General features: G+C 39.6%; 1 protein-coding gene across 4 annotated transcripts in view; it reads left to right on the forward strand.

The window, feature by feature from the left end:
- sema5a (sema domain, seven thrombospondin repeats (type 1 and type 1-like), transmembrane domain (TM) and short cytoplasmic domain, (semaphorin) 5A) overlaps positions 1-10,803 on the forward strand; it is a 173,679-nt gene that overhangs the window by 147,224 nt on the left and 15,652 nt on the right. For all 4 annotated transcript variants that reach the window (XR_001424644.1, XR_001424643.1, XM_015029807.1 and 1 more), the window contains exon 17: positions 10,052-10,261. Coding sequence is in view for 2 of the 4 variants with exons in the window: in XM_015029807.1 (XP_014885293.1) it covers positions 10,052-10,261 (210 nt within the window). In the remaining 2 variants the exon portion in view is untranslated. The remainder of the gene's footprint in view (positions 1-10,051; positions 10,262-10,803) is intronic.

The raw sequence follows: 10,803 nt of genomic DNA on the forward strand, positions 1-10,803 counted from the left end.
GACTAGCTAATATCAATACAGCACCTTAAGCTTGTTAACAAGTAGCCTGTAGGCTACCGATGTTGTTGTCTACGTTCAGCTATGATTCATTTTGTCCCCCAAAAAGTTGATTCCCCTCGTTGTTCGTCTGGAGCCGGGGCTGAGTAGAACAGGAATCCACCCCCCACCCCCTTTGCTCACACAAATCGTTCAACCAGACAGCTATTTGTAAGTGGTAATTAGTGGATCAAATCCGGTTATTATGGAAATGTGGCTTGAAGACAATGTTTGAAATAAGAACTGAAATGAGCTCAAGTGGATGCTTTGCACAGTGGTCAAATGAGATCAAAATAAGATATTCTGTCTTATGCAAAACCCTACAAGAATTAACGCTGCACATCTCACTCAACACACCATCTCCACTACAAGACATGCTAAACGCAGCGTCGGGCTGTGGGATGCTTTTGCCTTGTAGAGATCGGGATGCTACGAATTTGGAAAGGTGGCTTTACTAAGTACCAAAGAAATAAAATTATTTTATTATCTAGATTGTTTTCAAACAATGTTTAAAAAGTTTTTGGAAAGCACTCAATCTGTTTTACTTGTATATCTCATGAAGGGGCTGTGTGCATTTTGCCGTGACACTATACGATTTTATATTTACCGACAGGAGATTATACTGAAACGGACATAATGTTGTTGGATTAGTCACCATATTTGTTTTTCTCTTATTTTTGAGTTTGTGACATTCTTGAAATGTCATACACTAGTTTCAATTTCAAAACTAGTCTGCCTACACAGCTTCACAACAACAATGGATAAATTAATAATCATCTCCCTGTAAATAAGCATTCAGATTAAATTCACCCTTTCTCCTATTTGATGAAATCATCTATTTGTACATCGTTATTTAGTCTCTATTAAAACTACATATCAAGTGTTATTAATACTCTCGGTGACTGCTGCGCGAAGGATAAATTCTTTATTTATTTCACACGTCTCGTCTTCGAAACATGCTCCTGCTGAATTTGCTGAATAAATATTCAAAGTATTCATTCAGCCTAGTTTTATGATGAACCAGTAATAGCAAACCCTGAGAATTATGTGTATTCATCTCAGCAGCTCATCATTTGCATGTGACAAAAACAGAGGCAGACACACGAGGGGGGCAAAAGAAAGCAGAGGAAAGATGAAAGGCATTTCTGTCGAAGGCTGTGAGTTTGTAATTTTCCTGGTGAGTGTCGATGAATGATGTCTTCTTTTTTTTTTTTCCTCAGGAAGAAACAGTGGTGTGTCAGCAGCCTGATGTGTTTTACTTCAGCTGATCTGGTACCAAGGCCACGGTCCTCTTATGACTGTGAGATTAGTTTCTCCTGCACGGATGTCATGAGCAGGCATTAGACATGCGACGGTGCTTAGAGCCGACTCTGACGGATGACTGCTGTTCCGCTACCCTTATTGTTTGTCTGTCATTCAGCTGCACTCCATCCTCCTTTTCCTGTGGCGTCGCTCTGTTTCTAAGCCAAGACCTGTGTGCCTTATTGAAATTATACAGCAGGCGGTATCTGAGGTACCTCTCTCTGTAGTTAAACTACCACAAATAGCATCCATGACAAGGTGTTTTGGTGTCTATTTGTTTCAAACAGACGGTGTAATAACACCAATAAGGGTAGATCTGTGGGGAGATTGCGTTATGCTCAACCCTGTAATGACATGGCATCCAACCATCCCTTTTGTCACTCTTTTTAAAAAGCCTTAAAATATCCACATCTTTATTGAAGTACCATAATCTCATTCAAACAAAGTTTAAAAGCAAAGTTATTCCATGGCGATGGGGGAGAATCCATGTTAATAAATATGTTTTATTTCTTAAAACTATATGTCTTGTCTATGGAAACATGGGCCAGATGTTAATACTTTGCAGTCATTAGACACTATTCTAACTGAGCTCACTCTGCTTCTTCTCTCATGAAGAGAAGGATCTTTCACCTCCTCGCTTTGCAGATGACCACGTTTAATAACGTAGGATAGGAATGGTTTTCTCCTATGACATTAGAACATCCAGTTGATATGCATCAAAAAGTTGCTATGGAGACTTATTAATATCAAGGAGCCACTCTTCTTGTTGTCTAAAGAGAAATGCACAGTGAGCATCGTCTATTAACAAGTGTCAATTGGCGCCCTGAACCCAAACAGTACAGATTTCTGGTTCTTTCAAAGTAAAACAGGTTAGGAAAGAGTTGCCAGGCAGACCAGACACTGTTGAACGAGGTTGTTTAGTAGAAAACAATAGAGAAGTACTTTTTGACAAGCACCTGAAGCTGCTGGTGTATGGGTTTTAGTATCTAGATCACTAAAGATCTAGATCATGAATGATACAGGCATAAAAGGCAGGTAGGTAATCAGAGTTTAAGTCCATGACCCCGGAAATATCCAATATCCGCTCTAACCAATGATTTACAATTGTGGTGATCCATCAGAATGCTTTCAGATGGAACAGGAACACCAACGTGATAGTGAGAGAGACCACCCAAGACTGTATTGAACTAAATAAAGCCTACAGTAAAACCAATGCTGCTTGTCAAAAAATGTGTTTCGAGCAAAGCAAGTTGTGATGCATTCAGCTTAACAACGAAGATCAGGAAGTATTTTTGGTACACAATCTGATTGGGAGATGCTTTCTACTTTTCTCATCTGACTTTGGTTCACTTTCTGATCACCGCCCCACAGCAAACAGTGAAGATTTGTTTCTCACAAAGCAACGGTGGGTTGGATGTTTGTTCAGTAGAAGCAAGTCTACTTTGAAGAACAAAGTCCAGTTATTTTTACCTCCTCTTGCAAACACAATAACATGGACCCAAAAGTGAATCTATTACTGCCATCAGTGTCATCTGTTGTTGCATTGGGTAGAGAAACAGAGGCTGAGTCCCCCCCACCCCTCCCCTCAGTTCACTGAAACAGCAAAGAAATCCTGACTTGTTTGATGAGAACCAAAGACCCATTTGTTCTGTTTGACGTCTGGGTATAATGGACCAATGGAAAGATGTACATATACTTCTTTTTCATATTAAATAAAATATTTAAAAGGTCAAAGAAAAGTTAATTTTTCTTTTTCTTTTTTGTTCTTACAATGAAACGGTAAGAACATCGTTTCATATTGAAGTCAAATTTTTTAAAAAAAAAAAAAAAAAAAAATGGCCAGAAGGTACCACCCTAAAGTATGTGAATCGCTTTATCTGTAAGATACAAAGTTTATAAGAATGCCTTTAAATAGAGGATCAAAAGGAATCTCTTTTCTTTTAATGTATTTTTTAGAAAGTAGGTGTTTGAGAAAATTAAGATTGTACTACCAGCCTGCTTGATGCATGCTGACTGTGGTTTTTGCCTGAAACCAAAATAGCCAAAAATTTTTTACCATGTCTTACTATGTTTTGTTTTCCGTATTTGACTTGATGCAGCACAGGTATGTCAACGTAGTTCTGATCGTGAACTTGTTGCAGACGCATGCACTTTATTTGGACTTTGCAGTGCGATTTTCCTGAGTTCCCAGTCCAAACCTAAAATGCCACGAGACTCCTCCTCCCCTTAGATTGTCATCTGGAAGGTGAAAAGCAGCTGAATGAAAGCACATTGTCAGATTTGCTTCGAATATGCTTAATAACTTATGAGGATATCGGAATTGAGACAAATGGGTAAATGTCTCAGAACTCCCTGAGCTCTTGCTAATTTTAGAACTCATTCAGCTTTTCTTTGTTTTGTTTTTTTACTAAATAGTAGGGAAATGAGTGGGGCGTCTCAAATACTTGGATCCAGAGAACATCTGTTCCAGGCATATTAAAGCTGCAGAGGTATGTGATCGGTGGCAGCCCCATTCCTAGCTTAGTGCGGTGCGGTGCAAACAATCCTCTGCAGATTTTCAGAGCAGACCGAATGATGCCAGTCAGCAAGCTCCTCGATGCGAAATGGGAAAATCTTTTTGATGAGTGTACTGGACTCCATGCAGAGCCTCCACCTTGTCCCAAACCTTCTTGTTTAACAGTCTGTGTCAAGCCCAACGCTTCAGCGGATGTTAATCCCAAAAAATCTGAAGCAGCTGACCCTCACTTTTGCTTTTCCTGTTATATAGATGGAGGGTTGCCAAGCTTCCCTCACCCCACCCCGAGCCTCAAGCCTGCTCCTTGGTTTTGCTGACGTTGAGCAGATGTTTTTTTTTTTTTTTTCTCTCCTTACACCTCAATGTCAGACCTCACACCTCCACCCTGTAAGCAGACTCTGCTCGGTTTGTGATGATCGTAGGCAGTGTTGGAGCTGTGCATGCATTTTCGTCGCCAGTGCAATTCCAGAAAACAGACCACGTTGTCTTCATAAACGACACATTGTCCTCACTCGTTTCTACGCGATAACATATAGTTTGATCATGCATATTAGTCCGTGGATTGTTACACCGCCGTTGTATGGTGCAGGTTTCCGGCACACGTAAACTTTACGGTTTCTCCTGATTGTTTTGACTTTGCGTTGTGTAACCTGTCAGATGACGGAGATGACGGAGCGCGTTTCCCATTAAAATCTCATGAGCTGCACTTTATTCATGTCTTCTATTGAAGCTGGAAAGTTGCAGCAGAGCAAACTCCACGTGTCACCTTGCCGCAGGAACTTAGACTGTGCGGGCACTCAGACGGCGTTGCAGAAAATGGCTAAATGGGTTTTTTTGTTGTTGTTTTTTTTTTTTTAAATGTTGGTTTGCAGCCAGGTTCGTTTTTCATTCCACCAAATTGGACGCAAATTAGAAAATTGATTAGTCCCAGGGTATTTTTCAAAGAGAATATTTGATCAATAGGATTAATTTCACTTCGATTTGGCCTAAAACTAGAAGTGATTTTTGACGTATCCTTCATTACGGGGACAGTGTCGCACCTGAGTGCATTTCTTGAAAATCATACTCATAAGTCTCATGTTTTATTTCAGAGGTTTTAATATGCAGCTACGACTCCAGTGTTAAAAATAAATAAATAAACCAGGCCTTCAGCTTAATGCATTAATGTTTTTTCAATCAAACTTCTATGAAAGCATGCAAAGTGTCTGATTAGAAAGGCTACCAAGGGTTACACCCATTATCTCTATTCAAGGCTTTAGTTTTTGTTAATGCATTTAAGACAGCCCTGCCTTGTTGTCATGAGAACATGCAGTCTATGGAAGTGAACCAATTTAGCTTTCCTGAATAGAAAATAAACTTGGAAGAAAATGTTACGTGAAAAACGGTTTTAGAGTTTATGAAAAGCAGCAGTGCTGCACAGACTTAAACCAATTTATTGGAAGTGTCTAATCATTCACACTTCTCCTAAAATCCTTAAAATGTGCCTTTGAGTTTTAGCTTGTTAAAATTTTAATGAGCTAAAACTCATTAAAATTGTTTAATGGTTTTAAACAAGAAAGTGTGTGGCGATTGTTTAATAATTAAATGCATTATTTTGCTTAGGTTTTTTTGTCGGATTTGTATCGTCTACTTTTTGTGTGAGAACCCTCTTTTTCTTTGTCTTGGAGATTCAGATTCTGGGATTGCCGATTGCTTCTTGCACTGAAATATTAAGTCTAATATTGACCGCATAACCGTAGCATTTGATTTGAAGTAAGCAATGCTGACTCACAGAAATTTAAGGACCTATAACGTTAGAAAATTAGGTCTGTTGGACTTTCCTCGTGTAAATTGAATTATTCCAAAGGCAGCTCTAACTTTTTTGAAGGCGTATACTCCATAACTTTAATTTTCCACAACAAACACTATGACTCAAGCAATTGCTAGGAACACTAATTTAACCTGCATAATGTCTCCATATTTTATGAAATATGTAATATAGGGACATAATCTCATGTACCCACATTACACATGTCCCCATATTCTGGATTTTTCTCTGATTAAAAAAAAAAAATCCAGAAACAGCCACGAGGTCCATGATTAACAAAGCAGCAGTATATTCAGTGTTTGTTGATGCTGCGTTAAGTAATTCTGCCTATAGTTTATTGCTGAGGTTGTAATGAGCAGTTGTAGTATATGGGACTCCTTTCCTCGTAATACAATCCAATACAGCCAGTGAAGCTTTGGACTGCATTAAATAAACAGATGTTCCCATAAAGTGGTCGATGACCAGACTATTTGTGTTTCCGTGCATGTCTGTGGGGGCCCTCATGAATTTTTTTCACGGTTGTGTTTTATTTTTGCACTCTGACAAACCTTATTTGGGTAAAATCTCCTGGGAGAGCTTCTTTTGGACAGCACAGAAAATACTGTCACGTTGTGCGACTGCAAACAAACCCGAACCCCCTAATTTTCACAAGATGTAACATTGGCACTTTCACACATGCATGTTGGAAGAAATTGGTTGGTCCGCAGGGGGACATTGATGATCTCAAAGGTAAAGTAAAAGGGGGAGGACAAGTAATGGCAAGCCAGCATGCAGTGTACAATGTAAGACAGCTTGGAAGACAGTTTTTTTTTGTTTTTTTTCCTCTCTCTCTCTCTGTGTGATCTTTTATTATTTTTTTGTTGATGAAACTTGACAGCGGATCTCTCCTCTCTGCTGAAAGTGGTGATTTTGCTACTTTTCTGTCTCTCACTTCCACTTGTTTTAGAAGCACAGATGTCATTTCGTCCATACAGTACACAAGATTGCACAGTTTTGGGTATTGATGTTGCCTCATTTAATCCACCTCTCTGCACTAAGGTGTTTTTTTTTTGTTTTTTTTTTTGGACTTTAGTTTTTATTCTGCCTGTGAGCTGGATGTGATGTTAAGCAGGTGAGGTGTTTTGATGTTGTACTCTGTCCATATTTTCTACTCTTCCTGAAGCTAGCTCATCAGGAGAGTGAGGATTAAATCCTTTCAGTTCTGCACCGTTCTTGGTGGATCAATCGATCTAGTTTCGACCTTTTTTTTTTTTTTTTTTTAAAGAAAAGGCTCCTGGTGTTTGTTTTGGGATTAAAGGGGGCTATTTAATATCTAAAGTACTTCAAAGAGCAACCTTAAAGTGGAGCTGCTGACGTCTGAGCGGAGCATGAAGCGAGACAAGCATACCGGTGTGGTCAGTGATGGACAAAGATGAGTCAAATAGAGCATGTAATATGTGATAAGAAGATTGTGACTTGCTGACTGCAATTAAAGCTTTTTGGCGTTAAATCAGGAATTACAGGAATGTTTGTGAATTATTACACGGTTAAGAAAATTGTGAAGCGTGAGCTCTGATCAATGTGAAACAGATTTCACGACTGACTTTCACTGTATGCAGTTATGTCCATGCAAAGTATCATGTACTTTGATACTTTCAAAGCAGAACATTTCCCTCCACAAAAACAAAACAATGTCACTGCATTTAGAGTGATCAAAGGAAAGTGTTGCTTTAAAAAAAAATGCATTTTTGCTTTGTTGAAAGGAAATTATTTAGAGGGGAAAAGGTATGAAAAATATTTCGTCTCGCCCCTGAACAGTCATGTTCTAGGCAAGGCAAGTTTCTTAGTGTATATGCATACACCTGTCAATCCAAAGTACATTTTATGCTATTTACTCAGAAGAGGAAAAGAAAGCAGCAAAAAAAGAAATGCACGGCTGAATTTTAATGAAGTTCTTATTATTACACTGCTAATTTATTTTGAAAGTAGAAAAAAATAGAAGAGAGCTCATGCTGCGGCATAAGCGAAAGTGCAAAAAAAACAGGGAAAAACACGGAGAGTTCAATTTGCTGCAGCAATTGACAACATAATTGTGATAATTATGAGGACAATATCAATAATTAAAAACTGTATCCTCTTAAAAAAAATCTTTTGAGTAATCCAGTTAAGTTGCTACATTCAGCTTACATTCACGGCTGAATGTAAGCTTTCCCTGAATGATGTCAATGCGTAGATCATCGGGCAGACAATTTATTTTGTTTTTCTATTATTTTTTCTCTTAGCTTCTCCAATAAGAAAACTCCAGATATTTCCTAGTACCATTAGTTTTGGTAGACGTTGTATCTCAAGTCTGATAACATACAATGAGCTTCCAGCATAAGAACAGCAGTTTGTTCATCAACTCAGGTTTGTTTTTTTTTAAACATTTATTTATCTTGGGAAGGCAGCCTGAATAGAAACAGTTTTTGTTGTACCTGAGGGATGCAACGTCAAGACTGGTAAAAGAGCCAATCTGACCTTAATGTGTTTCTGCAAAACAAGCTCCATTGTTGTTTTTCTTCTGCTGCTCATAATGTCACCACATTACGATTTTATGCCACCCTCTGACTGGTACTGCTGCTGACACATGAACAATATTGTCACAAAGATTTGGGTTGTCCAGAGACTCGTAATGGCCCCTACCCAGAAGAAGCAGCTGACAAAATGTTACATCATCAGCCAGACAGTAGAGCAGAATATGAAGAATCGTCTGTTTATATCTATTTCAATAAATCTTTGTGTAAAGATCGTGTCCACTTTTGAGAAGACTGTTCATGAATCTCTCCATTGCCTTCAGAGAGGTGGTCTAGTCTTTCGGCTCCCAGAGGGCTTGATAAAGAGCACAGGTCAAAGTGGAAGTTGGGACTGTCCATTCCACTGCCTCCTCAGAATCGATAAAAAGCAGGGGCCCCCGGAGTCCTCGGTGTGCTTGTCAGCGCTCAAGGCAGCGTGATGCCAGGTTAGCCTGCCTGTGCACCGGCAAGGTCAGCCACAGTTATGAAGAGGTCGTGGATTTGCGCCGGGTAAACGCATCGTCCCTGAGAATACAAAGCAGGAGCGCAGTGATAACTGTCAGTGAAAAGAGCACGTTGACGAAACGGCAAGGCCAAGCTGGAGGACGGGGGGAAAGGAGTTGAAACGGAAAAATACGGAGCACGGTTAACGACGGTGAAGGAAGAAGGGGAGTAGCGGGGATAAAAAAGAGGCACTAAGGAAGCTAAGTGAGACGGTGACTGCATGTAATAAAGCAAAGATTAACAAGAATCGGGATGTTTTTTTGGGCGTTTTTTCTGTCCTTTTGAACAGCGGGTGAATTATATTCCCACTCTTACCAAAAAGGAAGCAGCGCATGTGCAAAAGGGTGAATATCCAGCTTAAAACACACCAGCGAAGTTTTGTGAGGAGAGAGGGATTCATCAGAGAAGTGCACGGACAGTGATTCTCTCTGCCTGGAGGGGATTCTCATCGAGTCAAACAGATGGATTCCCTCATTTCGGTCAACGCAAAAAGCCATCCCTCTCTGATCATCCTGATGTCTGCCTCTGAACACAGAGCTGATTAATGCACGCAGTGATTACAGTTTAACTGAAAGGACGTTTTTCTTTGGATTTCGTCTAAAAACTCACAGCCTGACTGGTTCCAGACGAGAGACCTCTGATTAGTCGACCGATGTCGTCCGTGTAGGATCTCTGGAATGAAAAGGAATGCATGACGGATCACATTTTTGACACGAAGTATATTAAGAAAAACGTCTGCGGCCCTGCGGAGCAGCGAACAGTTGGAACGGGGGGCGGAAAAGTGAGGGCATGCTCAGTTGGGTTTAATTAGACTGATCAGAGTAGAGGTGACGTACTGGCAGGGGTTAGTGTATGAGCCCTCTGGGAATATCTTAGAAAGGAATGTTGTGGAAGATGAACAAATACAAATCTGACATGTAAAAAAAAATAAGCAGGTCAAACAGCTTCATTTATAGTCTCTTAAATGTGGTTACAGTTTTTTTTTTAAGTCAATTTGGTATATTCCTCGAATCATCCTCAACACCGTGGCTTACCTACAAAATCCAGCTTCTTTTTTCAAAATCCTCAGCCCATCTCTCAAAAGTAAATATCTGTATCATTGAACACGTCAGTGCCTCTGAATAACACGTTTTTTTAAATGATACATTTAAAAAGCATCAAAAAGTAGCACCTCTTACTCATTCCCCACAGATTGACTTTCCACCTGGTCAAATACTCACAACGCTGCCTAGAATGGAGTGAAGTGTTAAAAATCCAGTTGCATATCTTTCAAATGATTCATTATGGTGAGACGCACTTCGTCCTGGAATTTAAGCGTCTCGTTATTAGTCTTGTGCAAATCTCTGTACCTCGCAGGTGAAGTTCTTCGTCTGGGGAGGATCTCTGGCCACACGGTGAATGGCGGCTGGTCCTCCTGGAGTTCCTGGTCTCAGTGCAGCAGAGACTGCAGTCGAGGCATTCGGAGCAGAAAGAGGACCTGCAGCAGCCCAGAGCCGCGGTACGGAGGACAGACGTGCCTGGGCCCGGCGCAGGAGTTTCAGGAGTGTAACATCACGCCCTGTCCAGGTAGGACATTTTCAAATATTAAGCACAACGCCTTGGAAAAGTGTTCACATTAACTTTTTTTTTTTTGTCATACTGTATTCAGAATCACTTAGTGGCACAATATTAGGCATTGGAAGGAGAATTTTAATAAAAAATTATACATGGCTTTACTGTTTTTTTACGCATAAAAACCATTTTATGGCTGTATTATCTGTGTTGATGCCCTGCTAGAAGATGAATCTCTATCCCAGTGTCAAGTCTTTATTTATTTTATTTTTTTTTGCATCAAAGTGACAATAAAATTGCTTAATCTGAAGAAAGTTTATTTTAAAATGGCCTGGTCAAATCCAGAACTACATCTGTAGTGACCTAAAGAGCGACGTGGACAAGAAATTTCTCAATTATCAAACCGATTTGGAAAACCTTTTACAATACAGAGTGAGCAAACACTTTCAAGTGATGCTGATAGGCTCATTAACACTGGATCTTTTTTTTTTTTTTTTTTTTTTTTTTTATATTTTATTAATTTAGCCAATTATCTTTTTTAAACCTAAAATCCCTTC

The sequence above is a fragment of the Poecilia latipinna genome, unplaced genomic scaffold (genome assembly GCF_001443285.1).
Source record: "Poecilia latipinna isolate Pla-1442-1.1 unplaced genomic scaffold, P_latipinna-1.0 Scaffold164, whole genome shotgun sequence".
Lineage (NCBI taxonomy): Eukaryota > Metazoa > Chordata > Actinopteri > Cyprinodontiformes > Poeciliidae > Poecilia > Poecilia latipinna.